The sequence below is a fragment of the Carettochelys insculpta genome, chromosome 8 (genome assembly GCF_033958435.1).
Source record: "Carettochelys insculpta isolate YL-2023 chromosome 8, ASM3395843v1, whole genome shotgun sequence".
In the NCBI taxonomy this organism is placed as follows: domain Eukaryota; kingdom Metazoa; phylum Chordata; order Testudines; family Carettochelyidae; genus Carettochelys; species Carettochelys insculpta.
In genome coordinates this window covers 54,245,137-54,265,105 of record NC_134144.1, presented here as the reverse complement: position 1 = coordinate 54,265,105, position 19,969 = coordinate 54,245,137, and the positions used below count along the sequence as shown (strand labels likewise).

The 19,969-nt window shown below is 38.2% G+C and overlaps 1 protein-coding gene across 1 annotated transcript in view; it reads right to left on the bottom strand.

Moving 5' to 3' along the window:
* Positions 1-18,690, bottom strand: part of LRP1B (LDL receptor related protein 1B) — a 1,349,009-nt gene extending 1,330,319 nt beyond the window's left edge. The window contains exon 1 of the mRNA XM_075000767.1: positions 18,223-18,690. Coding sequence (XP_074856868.1) covers positions 18,223-18,304 — 82 coding nt within the window. The 5' untranslated portion in view covers positions 18,305-18,690. The remainder of the gene's footprint in view (positions 1-18,222) is intronic.
* Positions 18,691-19,969: the final 1,279 nt, after the last annotated feature.

The following is a 19,969-nucleotide window of genomic DNA, read 5'->3' as shown; positions in this document are numbered from 1 at the left end:
CCTTTTCAAACACCTCATTCTTGGATGATGAGGTGACTACCATGCTGGCACCATATTCTACCAGTTTTACACTTCCCAAGCCATCAAGAATACCTCCCTAGCTTAAGATGCAGGGCAGCAAACTATATTGTGAACATATTTACAGGAAATAGTCCCATGCTCTCTGTAAGTCCGATGGCCATTAGTACTCAGAATATCCTTTACATCTGTTATAGAGCTGATACTTTGTTACTTGTAACTTGGTATAAACAAAGAATTATTGTTACATATGAGGAATGAAAAGGATGAAATAAACTATGTAGAATCCCAAAAAGTACAGCCTTCACTATAATAATCGGTAGAACCACAATTTATGCTGCTCTGAAAAGAACGAACAAGGAAGTTAGGAGAGCAGATTATCGTAGTAAATAATATATTTCAGAAAGATTTCTGCATATTTTGTGTCATTTGAGGCAAAGTTACTTCAGCGACAAAATTAAAACATTCCTCCTGGAAAGAACTAACTTCCATTCAGAGTGTTAGAAAGAAGCCATTTATAATGCGCCTTAACGCAGTTAAGAGTCAAAATACTGTAGACTTACTTGAAAGAGAAATTTCTAATTTAAAGAACTGTTAAGTGAGAATGCGCTGTACAGTGCTTCATAAGACAACTGTGTAAAACCTGGTTTTTCTTTCTTCAGTCCTCATCCTCTGGAGATGTTGCAACCACCACCACCACTTTCCAGGTCTCTCAGGACCATAATATTGAGGCCACTTGACTCCTCTTTCCCCTAATCAGTGATCCATTCTTGCCACTTTCTTCAAGACTTTTCTCTCAGATCCATACTTTTCTCTATGCCTAGGCAGACAGCCCACTCATCCAGGCCATTATCATCTCCCATTTTGATTAATCTTCTCCTCTTTGATACCCATATTTACCACTGTTCCCTCAACCCACAGAGTCCATGAAGTAATATAGCTATTAATATTGCTTACCTTGCCTTCATTCGTACCATTTTCCCCACCACCACCTAAACCCCCTCTCTGATACCTCCAAGTCCCACTAATCAAGCCCAACCTCCTGATCCTTACCTTTAAGGCCCTTCACAACTCGTCTCATTCTGCTTATCCACCCTTATACCATGTCCTTCCGCTCCTCTAAAGTTAGACTTTGTTCCACCCTTTCACTAACTATTCTCATGATCTATCAGTACTTTCTTACTGGTCACCTCCTATCAACTTGTTTCTGCCTCACCTGTTTGTCCATTTTTAAAGGATACCCCCTGTCCCCACCCCCACTGACCACAGGAAAACTAACATTCAGAATATTTGATTCTCAAGCATGAACATTTACAATGCTACCTGAAGGCCCCAGCTGCCACTGGTACCAGATCTGTCATATCCAAGAATGGCCAAGTGGCATTTCAGTGACTGAAATATATTAATGTACATTTGGATTTCACTTTTTTGGAATATATGATTTAATAACTTTAATTGACAGCAATGATGCATGAGTACAATACATTTTAAAAGTGGCTTTGGGTTTTATAACATGTAGAGATAATTGTAAATGAAAAATGAAAGAAAACTGCATAGATTAGTAAATGAGTCATTAACCTTTCAACTTTGAGACTGCAGAGGAATCCTGACAAGAGTGACTGAAACTGTTCTAATGGCTATTAAAGACTGCAATAAAATTAATTTAATAGTTTTGATTGATTTCTTTTAGCTCGCTTTTAAACTCTTTCAAACTTGGCCTCCATCTTACAAGGACATAGCCACCTGACTATGAACCCTTCTTGGGACCCCTACTCATCATCACAAAGGTTTAATTTATTTTTCCCTTAAGTATAGCCTTTTCACCTCAGTGGCTATTACTGCATTAAAACTCAGGATCACATACCCTATGCGTACATGATGACTAGGTCTTCAGCTTCCTGCTATTTTTATTTCAGTCTATAAGTGGTTTTCCTCACCTCCCTTTCTGTTTTGGTCTATACTTAACTTTGGCAAAAAAAAAAAAACACTAAATACCTCCATCTCAGACAAAAAACAAAAAACCTTGCATCAAGTGTTCTTTCAGCTTACATTTAAGACAAAGGAGAGTTACAAAAGAACTCCTTGCTTTGATCCTCATATTTCTTAATGCTTCACTAAAATTTGTATACTTTTTGGAAGAAACCAATCCAATTTCATATTAATTAATGCATATGTAAATTAGCTCTTAAAATCAGGTCTATTCTGTAGATATTTTATCATAAAACTTCTTCAGCAGTTGAAATATAAATGTATTTTAAACTTTTTTGTGAACTCAATTATAATTTGAATTCAGATATTTAGCGATAAAGATTAAATTTGCACCTTTTACATTATACTTGGATCAAAGGTTGCTATGTTGGCTTAAAACATCAAATATGGTCTAGAACAGTAATATAAAAAACAAAGCAGTGCCCCATGCAAAAGATAGGTTATTTACATAGTTCTGACACAGAGGAGGCTAATGAGATTTACTGATAATATTGTTTCTAAGCAGAAAAGTTAAATTTCAAAATGTGTCATGTAAGAGCAACCAAAAAAAACATAGATAATTTTGATTGTGCAATTCTTCATTTTTGTCCTCTCAGATATATTATCCACACCTACCCATCGTTATGGTGCAGGACTGTTTCATAATCCAATAGATTTTAAATGAACACTTACAAAGAACCTTTCCTAAAACTATATTTTACCTGCAGCCAGAAACAGTAGTTGGGAAAGAGGCTACCACAGGCACTGGAAGTAACTTGAGGATTTAAAGCAAAGTGTTCTAAAAGATGAAATTATGTATCTTTATACAATTCATCTAGCAGATAAAAAGACAGGTGTGTGCAAATATGTACAGATTTATGGATCACTCCTTCAAAGTTATCAACTATAGTTTTCTGGTGCTCCCATAATTGTTTACTGAATATTATTTCTGACAGGTCTTATGATTTGTCATTTATTGGCAAAAGGGAGAAATAATTAAATTTAAATGTCTTCATTTCATAATGTCACTGTTTTTCTTCGTATAGATGGTAAAATGTTTTCTGGATTTAGTGTGTTTATTTTTTGCATGCTGGTAGAGCTAAAGAAAAGTGTACTTGGCCAGTTGAAATTTACGTATTTTAAAATCAAATGAGAAAAACATTAGATAGTTAAATGGCATAGGACTTTTCTTCTTTTCAAATAAGAGCTAGCATTCCGATAGTACCACAGGTGTTCCACTGACAATCAAAATAATAAATCTACATTTGTCGGTAACATATAACCTGCATTTTAAAAGGCATGCTAAGCATATTTTTACTGACTACATTAGGGATGTAAATTTGGATAAGCAAAGAGCAGCTTGTATGGATAACCACACCAAAAGCCCAAGCCTTTACAGGGAGGCACTACTGAAAATGCTAGCCTTAATGTAATTCAGAGCTACAGACATGATTTGTTGTAAAATAAGATCTGAGGCCTAAACTTGATCAACTTGAAATCATCAGCTAAGCTCTAAAGGACTCCAAAAAGAGCAGGACTTGAATCCAAAATAACTTAAGTCCTTCAGAAAAATATATTCTGCATCCCAGTCAGAACCTTGTTAATTCCAGAGTCTTCTTCCTCTTTGTTCCCTGTACCTGCACATCCCCACCTAAACAGGGTATCATAATCTGACTAATGAGTCCAAAAAACTCCTTTCATAAATTCATTAACTCTGCCTCCAGATTCCTAACAGTGACATTAGAGAACTGTCTACTGAAGTTTGCACAAAGTTTAAACACTGAAGATTGTGTTCTTTCCATTGTAACACTGTCTAAAAGTTACTGTCAAATGCTACAAAATTATCTCCTATCAGATTTTCCATTCTTTTGCCCAAGGTTGATGTCAGGTCAAACAGCTTAATCTTGATGATCTGTTTGCTGTTTGAATACCTCCACAACGTTAGCACTCCAGTGTTTGGAATTTCAAAGGTATTCGAAGAGTTATTAAAAAAAGAATATCAGCAGGCCAAAAGATCCCCCCAGCCAGATCCTTAAAACTGTTGGGTGCAAACTATCTAGGCCTTCCGACAAAAAATATATATGGATGTATGCATGTCTCTGTGTGTGTATGTGTCTGAAATGTTTTCATACTTTTCTCGATTACTAAAAGAACTCCTTCATTCTCATATTCTGCAAGCACACCCAGCTTCTCTTCTAATACAAAACAAAAATTCTCCATCTCCTATAAAGTTCTAATTCCCGAGCAGAGTCACATGCATTCTATGTGGGGTAAAAACTACATGCTGGTACTTTGTTTCGAGACCCCCTTTTGCTTCTTAAATTTATCCCAAGTGTTACAGTATCAGGTTTAACCCTAACAATAATTTCAGTGGAAAACAAACAAACATAAAATGTAAACATTACACCCCTTCAGAAGTCAGACTGTTTCCTGTTAATTGATACAATATTCCTTCCCTACCTGTGGTTTCATGTGCCAACTCTGGTGATTTTATAGCAGGTACATTTTTAAAGCGCTACTTGGGAAAAAATGCATCCATATGTGTTGTTACTGGCTAATGAGATTTGTGAGTATACATCACATTCATTGCTTCCAAAGCTTTTATGATGTAACTAGTTTGGTTAAAGACCAACCCTTCCCGCTGGAAAGAGAGTGCATACATTCTTCCCCAAGCCCTAAAAGCAAATACTATATGCAAAACCAACATTTTTTGTATTTCTCAAAAGCTGCATGGGCTAAATTATAAAGATTTAAAAGACATGACATTACCTTGGATTTGATTTTACTTTTTCTATTCGGACAGAGAGTTGTTACAAGGGGAATGATGACCAGAAAGCAAATTGTCCCCCAGTGTGATTTTAGTAATAAAGTTTTGGAAAACTGACTTGCTATTATTACAACATTATAGTTTCTCTTCTCATAAAGACTCCCACCTTTTTGTGAAAAAAATATTACTTCAAAATAAATCTTCAAAATTGTTTGTCATCAAGAAAATATTTTTATGCTAACTTCAGATGAAGTCAGAGGATCCTCAAAATTTTCACCGACTTTGTAAGGACTTGATTAATAATCCATCATGCTAAGAATACACTCAGGACAGTACCACTGAGACTGCTGATAGCAATCATTCGTTTATTATCTTATTTACTTTCAGAACATCTCCTCCAAGGAGGCCATACAATATTTCTAAACAAGAGAGCCACAGACTTAATTTCTTAGATTGCAAATCCAGAAGGGACCGTTGTAATTATCTAGCCTGACCTACTAAATAATAAAGGCCCTAGAACTTTACCAAAGCCTTCAACACCACTTGTAAACAGCAATAATGGTTAAATCTCTCTAGAACAGCACTCTCTGGTCCAGCAAAATCCTTGGCATATCATGATTTAATTAGCCCACTTTTCATGGGTGTTGCCAAGTTTCCTGTGGTACCATAAAGTTTGCTAACAGCCACCAATACTGTCTCTGTGTTCTGTGCTGTTATTTAGATCTAATTTATCCCTAAATGTTTTCTAAGAGCCCAGAAAAGCAGCGGAAGTATTGATAACATGCTAGAAATATTGGCCTCCCATGGGTCAACAAATTCTCTCATTTGGCACCAGTAAAGTCCTGAGGGTGACAGACTAGAGTGGTTCAACTCATACTAATAATTGCAGTTCAAATATAGCCCTTATTAGCCACTTGAGGATCAATAACTCTCTAGAAGATGATCATACTCAGCAACGAGTGATTGCCATCACTCACATCACTAACAATTGCCAAATATCTGCTAATCTACATACGAGGGGAAATGCATGGTCAGTTCAGATATCAATGTGTAATAACTGTTAAACCTGCCAATGTTTTAAAAAGCTGAGACTATTCTATTCCACTCCTTTCCAAAGTCCTATAAATTTAATCTCTCCTTACATTACTCCTCTCTCTCACTTTCCCTCTCCCTATTTGCATTCACTTTGGTATCTGCATTTGTAGTGTGCTAATCAGAAATGAATGAAGCACTCAGGGGCAAACTACACCATCCGATGTCTTTGTCCTGCAATAAGCTGTGCATGAGTGTACCCTTCCAACCATGCAGTAACCATCCAACATTACTAGAGCTCTGCCAAGGTGCAGGAGCTCCTGGCAAGATCAGGATGTTACTGTGTGTTCTGTTTTATGGATCAAATTTTGAAGAGTTATGTGCAGCAACAGTAACCACTGCTCTAAACCAAGGTTGAAAGCAAAAAGACTGTGGCAAATGCATACTTTTAACATGCCTTCTATGCTACATAAATATTCAGTAGCGCTCCAATTGGATGTGACCATTTTACATCAAAGACAACTCAATGAACTTAAAAGGCAATATTTAAAACTAATAAAAGAAAATGATGATTACATAATGTATAATTATCAAGTGAGGTTCACATCAATAGGACTAGAATACTGAAAAGGACATGGAGGCCAATCCTCATACTTCAAAGAAATAGCTAGCAGGGCTTTTTTTTAAAAAAAAAAAAGGTTTTCCCTTGGAATAAAACTACACGTTATTGCACACTGGAAATACGATGCTGTCTTCAGAAAGATAGCTTACCGCTGGACTAAACTGACCATTGATCTGTTACGGTCTGATCATTCCCATAAGTCATATGAATAAAGCTAGTAAACAGGAGTCAGCAACTATTCCAAGATGCAGTGCTGAAATTTCACCTTCTGACCTCCATGTATGGTCCGTGTGCTGATGATACTTTTTGAAGTCACTAATAGTCCTACTTAGGACAGCTTCAATAATAAAGATGCAAAGCTTTACCGTTTAGGTGGTGGTTGGTAGCATTAGCTGGTCTTTTGTTAATACACAGGCAGCATGGCTTTGAGCTAGCTCCCAGCTGCATGGGGGGAGGCAGGTGGGGCTGAGCTCGTGACTCCTGTATCAATGAAAATCCACTTGCATGCCACTCCTGGCACCCATGCAGAGGGTTGCTGACCCCTGCTATAATGGAGTGTACTCACTTGTTTGTGTGGGGCTTTTTCAACCTGTTTTACTCATTATTATACTTTTTTAAAAAGTATTTAAAAACCAAGAACACAAGGTAATTTACAAATTTAACAAAGGAAGAGACTCAAAACTGTATTAATTACCTACTGACAATTTATGTTTATCTAAAGGTTTTGTATTATGAACTGTTCTATGCTCCTCAAACTGGTGACTGTATATTTAAGATTCCTCAATTATAAAAATGTCGACTGCTAATCTTCTGTTGGAGTTAATATAAAAATGCAACAGTGACAGTCCTTGTAAAAGTACTACAGTTTGTTACAGCACTACAATGAAACTATTAGAAGATAAGACAGATTCTCAGCTGGTGTAAGCCACTGAATCAACACGCATTTGTATCAGTTGACAGTCTATAATGTTTTGAAGTATTATAACCAAATATTAAAAATCAAAATCTATATTAAATAAAGGGAAGAAGAGAACAGCTATTCCACTGAAAATCAGGGTCCTATAAGTTGCTCCTGAAATGTCTAGCAACTATCAAAAGCATAGCAATTCTTTAGCCGATGTTTCTAGTTTGAATTTTCTTGGCATAGAAGGTGCTCTAAATAGCAAGCTGCACATTCTTTATCTGCATGCTAATTCTGGATTTCACTCAGATTGGTGACAACCATCTGTTTTGCGCTCACTTCTTACCTGCCGCAAGTGCAGTCAAAATTAAAATAGGGTCAAGAAGAATTTCTACAGAGAAAACTAAAAAACAAACATTCAAAGGGCCAAATAAATTGTAAAATGCTGGAAACTTTGAGTACACCAGCTATTTAACATGTGGGAAAGAAATTTAAAAAGAGAAAAATAAATCAATGTAGCTAAAATGTTTCCGTAGCATTACTGGACAAGAGGGTAACAACTCGAAGTGGAAAAGTAACCAACACCAATTCTGAAGAACAGTATAATATACAGAGTAAGTGGGTAACATTGTGCACAAAAAGGTTATGTCACTGCTCTTCCAAGACCAGGACAAAAAAATGTAAGGGACATAGTTGAGTACGTATAGGCAAGTGCAGTAGAAGCAAGTGATTCAGATATATGAGCTCTGACCTGAATAAGTTGCTCCAGTTTGAAGAAGTGTATAATAGACAATTTGGGTCAAGACATGAGATTATATCTATTCAAAAAGTGCAAGTAGGTTTGCTATACTTTTTGGTATCTTTATATATTATACATACATACATACACACACTAAATCAAACACCACGCTCATATACTCTCACATAAATGGCATACATGGACTGGTCAGGTACTTCAGAAACCTTGGGTCTGTCAAATAGCTCTTTCATTTTTTTAATAAGAGCACAAGCACATACTGATCTGAAAAGTGTTAAGCATGGAATGGTGGGTTGGTTTTGATTTTTTTGTGGTTTTGACTAGCTCTGTATCTCTTGTACACTGTAAAGTTTCATGATTTTAAAATTACCTTGTAAAGCTGTTAAAATGGCAGGAACGTGAGCACTGGAAACATCACACTTTTACTGCCCTTACTGTGATTTGAATGCAGGAGAGAACCCTTTGGTTTAGAACACAGGCCATAAGAGAAACTACCCATGAGTTGGATTCCACTGCCCTCCACAAAATAATTTTTATCTGTGTACCCACAATTACCATTCCATCTTTAAGTTTAAATGTAACTATGCCCATGCAATTCCCAACTTTTTATTAAAAAGGTAGCTCTGAAATAATAAGTCTTCCTCTCTGCACACATATTTCTCAATAGACTAGCTAGTGTAGCTTATTTGATCTCACTTCTGACCCTACCAGCTCATTTTTTCCTAGCAGGTCAAAGTAACTACCTTCTACCTGACGCACATCATTACCATTAAGATTGTTTTCAGGCAAGCTCAATCTTTGTCAGTGCATGTAGCTATAGTGATAGAACCTGGAGGTGTTCACAGCTGAAAGGTACTTCAAGGTAGCCTATGCTGCAAATTGATACTATATGGGACTAATGGGACTCCAGTTCATTGAGATCAAATGTCTACCAGACTGCATCTGCTGAGTTTGCGACTCATCCAGATAAAGCACAAAACACCCACTGACTTCAACAGAGCAGGATTAGACCCAAACATTAGGTAACATTGCTAAGCACAGTCACCCTATTCCAGAGTTTCTATGGTGGATGAAGTAGTACTTTTATATCTACCATTTAAATATTTAAACCACACACATTTATTTTTACACAAATACCAACACTCATCATAACCTGGGCATTTGCACACCCAGTTGTGTGTCTGTCTAGCCACGTGCTCACATAATCACTCTTTTTACCGGCAAACAGCAGTATTTGTATGTACATACAATTTAGTCTTTGAAAATCAGCCTACATTCTGTAAAGTGTTTTGGAACGGTTCATGATAAAACACATAATGCTGTAAAACTTAATGGTAAGTACTTTTGCAACTTGGAGTCTGATGACTTTCCTTCAGAAGAAAGTACTCTTAAGAAAGGATGACAGTATTAATAGTTTGGTACTTCCCAAACTTTAAAATTACTACGTAAAAACAGCATGCGCAACCATGTATAATGGCTAAGTAAAGATGTGGACAAAAGTGCCCCCAAAATGTGTATGACATTCCGAGGGGGACCAATGTCTCTGTTACATCCCTGTTGTCTTTAATGAGAGGTGTTTAAATATCCTACTTTGGGAAATGATAAATTCACATTTTTCACTTGGGCCATGGCTACATGAGTGAGTTTTGTCGAAAAACTCACTGCACATTCACACACAAAATGCGTTTTATCAGTTTGCCAACAAAACTCAGCAGTTCTGCCTCCCCCAAATGAAAATGAATACCTTTGTCAACAGATTCAGTCAATAAAAGAGTTGTGTGGATGTTCTGGAGAGCTTTCTGTTGATGGACAGCCAGGGCTTCCAGGACACTATGCAGTCCTGTCTGCTGTGCTTATCGTAGAATCACACACTTCTAGGGCTGGAAAGGACCTCAGAAGGTCATTGAGTCTAGCCCACTGCCTAAAACAGGATCAACCCCAACTAAATCATCCCAGCCATGACTACGTCAAGCCAGGACTTAAAAACCTCTAGGGATGGAGATTCCACCACCTGCCTCTGTAATGCATTCCAGTACTTCATCGCCCTCCTGGTGAAAGAGTTTTTCCTAATATCCAACCTACACCTCTCCCTCTGTTACTTCAGACCATTGCTCCTTGTTCTGCCATCTGTCACCACTGAGAACAGTCTCTCTCCATCCTCTTTAGAGCCCCCCTTCAGGAAGTTGAAGGCTACTATCAATCGCCCCTCAGTCTTCTCTTCTGTAAGCTAAATAAGCCCAAATCTCTCCGCATCTCCTCATAGGCCATGTGCTTCAGCCCCTTAACCATTTTTGCTGCCGTTTGCTGAACCTGCTCCAATGCATCCACATCCTTTCTGTACTTGGGGGGCGGGGGGCAGAACTGGATGCAATGCTCCAGATGTGGCCTTACCAGTGCTGAGAAGAGGGAAATAACTTCTCTAGATCTGCTGGAAATGCTTCTCCTAATGAACCCCAATATGCAATTAGCTTTTTTGGCTACAAGGGCACACTGTTTACTCATATCCAGCCTCTCATCCACTATAATCCCCAGGTCCTTTTTTGCCACACTGCTACTTAGACAGTTGGTCCAGTTGACTGTTTTGTCGAGAGAGCAGCCAGCAGACTGACCGCTCTAACAGAGCCGATTGCTCTTTTGATCGACTTTAGTGTGTGGGCACAATCTGTCAACAGACATTTTGTTGGAAAATCTCTTTCAATAGAAGCATCTATGGACAGATGCTTCTAGTGTAGCCTTAGCCTTTAAGTATACTGCACATACAAGTGCCCTTTGTTTTACTGCCAGTCTGTTCTTGTGTATTTTTTCCAATCAACAGTATACTCTCCTTTTCTAAAGAAAGCCTCAGGAGCAAAACATTGTCTTTGCAGAGGGTAAAATCCACATTTCACTGTTGCATATTCCCATTTCCTCACACCACTGCAAAATTGTATATACATGCATGAATACATATACACACACGCACAGACCCCTATGTATCCCACAAGAATATCTGAAGGAACAAAGTTTCAGCTTCTTATTCTGTAGGCTTTGTTCATTTCAAGAAGAAGGAGTGAATAGCTTATGAATTGCCATCACATAAAAACTCAGTGGTGGTGGAATCCTCAATGAATTATACATATTTTAGTTCTAAAGTTAGGCTTTATTTCAATAGCACCTGTCCTGTTATACTTACAGGGTAAGTCATTCAATTCAGTCTCATATACAAAAGTTAGGAAGGGCTATCCTATTGATAACAATAAAAAACAAGACAATCTTCTGTACCTTGATCTTACCAGAAGAAATATGTACACTTTTATTTCTAAAGTATTTGTACTGTATTTCAACTCTGTGTCATTCTGCTAAAAAGTCTAGTCATTCAAGATAAAGCAATGTATAAGAAGTTACTTAGGGACATCCAGCTGATATAAGAACACATTATGAGGTATTATATTCAGTAGCTGGACTTTTTGTTGTAGCAATATTCCTTCCTTCTGATTCATTCCTATTTTTGTTGTAGCACTATTGCTTCCTTCCATGAAGAGTTATATTTTAGTTTAACGAAATAACAATGACAGCTTGAAGCACCTACTCAAAGACTACCATTATTCAATAGTTCAAAAGAAGCAACTCTCTTTTAATTGGATTGTTTAATGACATCAAAAGCAAACATTGGTTGTTGTTTAAATCCCTCTATTGGAGAGATGCATTCTTCTGTGAAGCTCAGGTGATCAATCAACAACCACTTCAGCACAACAAAGGTCATAAACAAAATAAATGAAATTGGAACTCCTCTTTCTATTTGCATATAGATAATTATATTCTATATATTATACAATTTAAAAGCATAATGGGTGTTTTACGAGTGGAAGACAAACTTCTGCTATGAGTATCTTTCAATCTTAAACACACACAGAGATTCTATAATGATTTTATAGTGAAGAACAACAGATCACTGGCTGCAAATTTTATGGCTTATTATAATTTTGTTTGCATCACTAAGTGCTCTGCGTAATTCTCATTAAATTTAAAAGACTCTCATTGACTTTAATTGGAATTGCATTCACTGGTGCACAATCCTGAATCAAAATCTAGCAGCACTGATGGCTGCATCCACTTATAGTGATCATTGCTAGCTGCATCCACTTATAGTGATTATTGCTAGCCAATCCCAATAGAGGGTTAGGATCCTTCCCTAGCACAAACCAAGAGTGCATCCACTGAAGTCAATGGAATTATATAGGTATGGAACTGGTTTAAAACAATCAGAATTAGACCTCAGTTCACTTTTCTAAATATATGAAAAACAATGTTTTGCATCTGAGAAATAGGTTGCTTAGTACTTTTTGGCAGCTTTCTTCTGTTTTACTGACAAGCAATCCTTAACTGGAATACAGTTGCATGTACACATACTTTAATCGTTTTCAATAGATGGCGCTTAAGAGCAAAGAAACATAATTCAGTTACATTGACTGAAAGCACATATTACTCGGTAGGCAAGGGTGTATACAGTCAAACATGGAACTGGATTTTTCACTGTAAAACTAAACACGGAAAGGTTTGATTCCAAAAACTTTATTTTTAATTTCATTTAGGAAAGAGCGGTAATACAGAATTTCTGAAATCACATAACTTAAGTGAAAAAAGAAAGAACAGTGTATGTACAAGTATCAAAGGGGTAACATAGTTAGTCTGGATCTTCAAAAACAAAAATACGTCCTGTGGCACCTTATAGACTAACAGATATTTTGGAGCATAAGCTTTCATTGGCAAAGACCCGCTTCACCAGATGCATGAATAAGTAACAAATGCAGCTTCTTACTGCCTAAACTACTAATACTTGCACATATTACAACTTTAATATTTAGGTGTCCAAATTTAAAATTAAATCACAGTCCAAATAAATATGTAGGTGCTGCATGGAAATGCCAAAATCCTACTTGTTTTAAATGTACATTGAAAACAATTAAGTGGATGCATTTTTACCCCTGTTCTGTAAATACCTGCACACTTTACTCACAGGAGTGGGCCAACTGAAGAGGTTGGAACTACTCACATGTGTAAAGTGAAATATCTAAGTAAATTTTAGTAGGATGGATACCTTAATCTGAAGCAGGAATAGCTTTAAGTCTCTGAGTAATTAAAAAGAGTTTGGAGAAAAGTAAAATTTTGATAAGACTTTTGCCTTTTATAATGTCTTTTTTGACATTGTTTTAATGAAGGGAAAAAAAGATCTATTAAAACCTATTTGCTTAGCACAAATGAGGACATGGCTAGGAGATGACATGCATGTTAATTAGCCTATGAACAAGACTGCATAGAAACGTCCCTGATTCTTCTGAAAACGGCAGTATTTTGTACATGTAACTGCATCCTCATCTGGGAGCACACATGCATTTTACCTAGTGCCAATTGCACTAGTGAAAGAAAGTATTCATTTTCACTTACAAATGCATCATTAAGTCATTAAAAAAAAAAGCCCGTTATCCTAAGTGCCCTTATCTTTTCTCTGGTCTATAGAGCTGTTTCACCAACAATAAATTAATTTCTTAGGAGCACACTGAGCTTTCTGTAAAACTGTTTTTCACAGTAAAAACTTGGGAGATGTCACCATGCCCTTGTAACCATTGTCTGTGTGGGTACCATATTGCTCTCGCTATTTATTAACAGAGATACCGAGTTTTAAGTTGGAGAACAGGCACTGCCCTATTAAAGCACTGAAACAGCTTTATCTGAATTTGTCTGTCTTAAGAATACTGAGAATACTTTTACAGCGGATTGACAAGGAGCAGCTCCATTTGGCAGAGCAGAGTAAAAACTGCTTTGTTTTTGTTTTTGGCGGGGGGTGGGGAGAGGGAGGGCTCGTCTACTTAAAAAACACCAAAGTATTAATAATAAGATTGAAGTCAAGCTTACACACACACACACACACACACACACACACACACTTTAACCATTTAAAGGCAGAACAGAAAAGAGATTCACAAAGTGAAAATAAACAACCAACCAACCAACCATTTAAGAAGTCACTAGTTTTATGTTGGTTTTGGGTTTCAACTGTAAGGGTCAGGTAATCTTAGATTAAGATAGAATCATCTAACTCTTGTATCTGGCCATTGCAAGTTAATGTACATGTAATCCATTGCCAAATTTTAAATGTAGTCAAGATTTCTTTTTCCTTGCAGGGTATGGGGGAGGACAGTAAATTCCTCATATTTAGAGATTTTTGCATATATTTCAGCATCCAAAAAGGTGCATTTTCCATCATAACCTGCCATGTCTGAGTATCTCCTCCTCTCCTTTGATGCCTAAGAGCTTTAAAAACCCACAAGGGAATACATGCTTTTTAAAACTGGGGTAGATGAAAGTAAATGTGTGCAGTGGATTTAGTGATGTAGTAATTCATGAGTTTTAAGTAAATGGATATCTTTTCATTATGACATCTTTGTGATTCACTAAAAATTCTTTTAGGTCCCACTGGGAGCAGAACAACAAACAAGATGATCACACAGGACTAGGTGAGAATCCTGCAGTTGGGTTATGGGAGACATTAAGAGGACAGTAAATGTGTGTGAAGAGAAAGTGATGACATGTCCCCTTCACTGTCCTTCAAGAATTTCAGGAATGGAATCTCTTAAGGACTGCCTTCTGAAATTGCAGCACCCTCTGAGAACGCTGACACCCAACTCAATTACTGGAATAATCCCCTTCTTCTGCAACTTTTCTAACTACATCTCTAATAGATTAGGTGCACTGTGCCCAGTGTCACCAGGGATTCCTCCAGCATTACTGTAAGAGATTTATATTTATAGGTAGGAGAACCTTAAGAGTGACTGGTTCCGTGAACTTTCTTCAAAATACTACTTGAAAACCAAGCCAAAGCTACTGAATTTCTAAAAGAATAAGTGAATCTTTCTACCATACAGCTTGTTTTTTTTCCCTGTCTACTTTTCTATTCCTTTTTATTGTTGCCACTTTTCTTCCTTTTTTTCCCCCTCAACTTCTCTCTCATCTCTAACCATTTACTTTTCAATATACCTTGCTTTGGTGGCAGAACAGATTTAATCCATGATTTTTTTCCTAATTCCCTTTGGGTCAATACTGTGATTAGAGTTTTCCAAATCTGGGAGCTTGGACAGATTGCTGCCATGATTTTGACAAGCTTTAAACATTTCATTTAAAAAAATAACAATCCCTGCATAGTCCATGTGTAACACTGACAAAGCAGGGCTGCCGGCTCCAGGGATTGAACCTGCAATCATAGCGGCTAAAGCCCTATGCTCTACTCATGAACTAAAAGCCAGCTGCCTCTCAGCCAAAGCTGCAGAGCAGAGACTTCCCTCACCCTAGTATGAGATCTCAGTGCCTCTAGCTACTACACATGCCTTAAAAAAAAATATGGTCCAAACATTACCTGACATGAAAATAAAATATTTCCAGATGTGGTATACTCTGAATCATTTCTGTTGAGAACATATGACACTCTTAAACACCATGTCTTTTAAATTTTAATTTGTACCAGACTGTGCTTTGATAAGAGGTTGTGTTGATACAATGAGTTATTTGACTCTAAGTGAATCTGATGTATCCCACTCTTTTGGGCTGACATCGCTTAGAAGGATATTCCCTTTTTAAAACTGGATTGACTAACTTAAGCCAACAGTCTATATTAGTGTACACTAAATGAATGCACTTAATGTACCAAAAACAACTGTAAAGCAAAAAGTAAAACCAGAATCTTCTGTTCATGAGTCAAGTTAGCAGGTTAGATTGCAGTAGTTTCTAGGTTTGCTAGGTTAGATTGCAGTAGTTTCACAAAAAGATTCATAGCTAAGTTTTTATTCACAAGATCACTGATGTATTCAGGCTACTGCGGTTGAAATGTAATCAGACCAGTTTGTGCAAATCTTGGAAAGTTCTTGAAGTTCTTCCAACAAGCAGACATTAGTGTGATCAGAATTCTTCATATACAATGCTGCATCATAAAAAGCCATTTCTACCATTCGTAAACCTAGCTGAGTCTCCTAGAATCGTTAGGCTATTCAGGTGCCACTATACTACATGCCAACATGTTTCCTGCACCACAGCTTGGTATCTTAGGATATCAGGTTTTAATAGACAAGTTTAAGATGTCACAGTAATACCTTTTGTGTTAGCCAGCTTGTGGTGTGAGCCATCCATTTCATTTTTTAATCGCCAGTCAATTCCCATTGACTCAATAGTGTTGGTAGTTCAATTAAAACAGAAACATGTTTCTGAAGTAGACTCTCTAAGAGCCATTTGTACTTGTTCAGATGAGTTTTAAGTAGTCAGTAAACAATTCAGTAGCCAGTGTATGATGTACAACATGCCAAGATTCATAATTCAAGTTCAATGCCTCATATAGTTACATTTATAATAAAATCTAATTCATTCCTAGGAAATTGAAGATGACAACATTTAATGCTCCCTCATTTCTTTAGTTATGATGTTGAGAGGCGAAGGATCTAGACAGCAATGTGACCTAATGGCTTTCACTCTTTATTAATTCTTCATCTATGAAGCAATTTGGAGTCAAATCAACATAATGCTGTTGTGCTTAATAACTACAGACAACCTAAATCCTACTTTTAAAATATTTAATTCAAGCATCATATCGCAAAGTCAGTCTCTTAATAGCATCAAATATTGTAAGTATAAGGAAGAGCTAAACTTAATTCCAGCCCAAGGGATTCTGTTGCCTTTGATCAAAGACTTCCTAAGACAGGAGAACAGTTGCTCTTTCAACTTCTTAATGTTAGTACTTTGGCTGAAAGGTTCTGTGTTCTTTATTGCTTGACTGTGCCATTTTATTTAGCCCCTCATGAACTTCACACTATTTAAATAAAGTTCAGAGATCAAATGGATGGTAAAGTAGTGGAATTGAATAAAAGGACCTTTGGAGATTTTTATAGATGCTCCTTTGAAAGACAGAGCCAAACAGCACTTGCAAAAATACACCACTGACTAGCCTTATAAAACAACTCACAGGAACGCTTCAACTAGTATTAACATACAGCTTGTGTCTATACATTATTTAGACATTATCCATTAAAACATATAAAGTAATATCATAGTTTCTAACACCACGCAGGATGGAACCATCACAATTCATGCCTAGTTGTTGGTTTGTTTGGGTTTTTTAACACAATGGACCAATAATTTAAAGCTAATACATAACTGCCTTCAGAAAATACACACAGAGTCATTAGATCATTCAGTGCTACATTCTCTCCCCATCCCCTCCTATCTGATAGTGCTTATACCGTTATTCAGCGGTTTCTACAGTAAACCTGAGCATTGTCAATCAAAATGAGATGATCTTAATCAAGATTTCATAGTGCACTTTGATACTTTTAATCACGGCCCTGTGAACATCGATCGGTTTGAATTACTGATCTGTATGCTTTTGGCTCTGTGTTTGCCCGGGAGGTCTCACAAAACTTCAAAGAGCCTCTACAAGAGAAACCCGAGGCTCTTGCCAGAAAGTTCACCTGCTCTTGGTTTTTCCCTGCGTCTGAATGTTTTAGTTAGCCAATTAATGCAATCCCCTACTGAGGAGGAGATAAAAAAGAAGTTGAGCTTGAAAGTACATCACCGATGATCTCTCAAGGTACGACCCATGCCTGGGTTGCACACCTTCTACATACAACAGGGAGAGAAGATTCTGACCTACTGTCCCTGCGCAGAGCCCTCGCTTAAACCAGCCTTTGCTCAGACGCTAGGAGCAGAGTCGCTCCCTTCCCTAGAGGCTGAGTCTGGAGAGAGGAAAGCAGCCCCTGGAGACTCGCAGCCTGCGAGCTGCTGCTTTGCAGCAGGTAAGGAAGTTACGGAAATGCAAGTTGAGAGCCGACAGGCAGCTCCGCAGCCGTGTGGCCGCTCACCAGCACAGACAGCCGAGGTTTGCAATGCGTTGCAATAAGCATCGCCTCCCGTGAAATCTGATGCGAACAGCTGCAGAGTCTGCGACTCGCAGCCCGCCGTGCCCGCAGGAAGCGACTTTTCCTGCTGCAACCGCCTCCACCTGATCCTATTTTCGCTCGTGTACCAGCAGCCCGAGAAGCCACGGCAGAGACAAATGTCCCATGCAGCCGAGCCGCGGGAGGAAGTTTGAGACACTTCCCCAGCTCAGCCGAGAGAGGAGAAGAAAGTGTTCACCTTACCTCGATCGGCTCCCGCTGCCAGCCCCTTAGCAACAGGAAATAATCCGGAGAGCGCTACTAAGGCGAAAAGAAACTCAGACATTGCTGAAGCGTCCTCCGCTGCCGGGGTGGCTTAGCTGCACACTCAGCCTGCAAGCGAGCTGCGTAATTTACAAATGTCACTGGGAATTCGTCTGCGAAATGAGCCCAGCCCGCCCGGCCGCCTTCTCCCTGCGTTCAGCAGGCTCGCGAGGTGCATGTGTGTGCGAGCCGCTCGTGTGTCTTGACTTTTCAACGCGGAGTACGTCTGATCTTACATCACGCAAGAGGGGCCGTGAGAGATGCCAGAGGACGGGAATGCACTGATTAATCACAGGCTCTGCCATACACCGCTTTGGTGTCCGCATAAATCACCTCTGTGACTGAGGAAGAGGCGTTTAACACAACAGGAAAATCTCCCCCCCGCCCCCCCGCAACTGGAGACCACTACAAATCGCGCTTATTCCTGTCTCCCTGAAAGGGGAGTCACTCTCAATAGTCGGTTGGGATGTGGACGGTGAGAAAAGGGAGGCTGCTGCATTGTAGCCAACAACTCAGCCTGTCTCCCCTCACCCCAACGGCAAGCCAGGCTCAGCTCATTCACAGCCTCTCTTCTAGAAGTAGCACACTGTAGTTGTGTATCTACCAGAAGCAGTCTCCTTGAACAGGCTGAACAGGGAGCAAAGTAACGGGAGTCCTACTCGAAAGGAAAATGGTCGCCTCAGCTACAGAAATGGCAAAAAATGAAATAAAGAGTGAGGGTTGTTTTTTTTTTAAGATATGCCAATACAAACCTCAGGAGGGCTTGTTTATCACACTAAATGACTCAGCAACCCCCCAAAGGCATCGCTTATTAGCCAAAGACAGGAAGGTGCCTTAAAAAACTATTATGTGTGGTAAATAAGTTGACATCCAAAGATCTATTTGTATACTTTGGTTAGCTCCTGGCGCCTCTTTAAAGAGCTGACCTAGTGTATCTGAGTCACATTTTCACATTTTAAATAAAAGATTTCTTTTTTTCCTGTGTTGGGTAGTCACTTTTATTTGGAAAAAAGTTCAGCCTATCAGAAGCTGAAATGCATTTTGGTTATTTTTTTTTATTATAAAACTTAAAACATGTTTAACAAACAGCAGGTGCTAAGTCAATAATACAGACTTTTAGAGATTTGTTTTATCACAATGTAGCAAGAAGCTAAAGTTGTCAGCTAAGACCTTGATATTTCAAGGGCAAAGCCTTAGTCATTGTAACTGTGTTTCTGTTACCTGACACTGTCTAAAATGCATTTTATATGAAACTGAATACTCAGAAGATTTGAGAGGACAGTGGTGGTGGTAGAGGAGGAGGATGCCATCAAAGCAAAAAAGAAAGAAAAAACCACAATTTTGGAGGATTATGGAGTATTTTAAACATATATACTAAAATGATGTGGATAGGTTAGGAATGTCTTGACGTAGCTATTTATAAAATTAAGAACCCACTTCTGTTCCCACTGATTTGTGACACTAGGACCAGGTCCAAAATTCAACCAGAGAATACTAAGACCCTACCATTTTGAGAAATTTAATACCAGGACTGAAGAATATTCTATTGGGTCAAATTACATGTTTGTGTGTAACTCCTGAGTAATTCTACAAATGTCACTTATAATTTACACCTGTTTTGTGGAATGCGGGACTTGACCTAGAGTTGGGAAGAATCCCATACTGACAACTTGTGGGTGAATTAGAC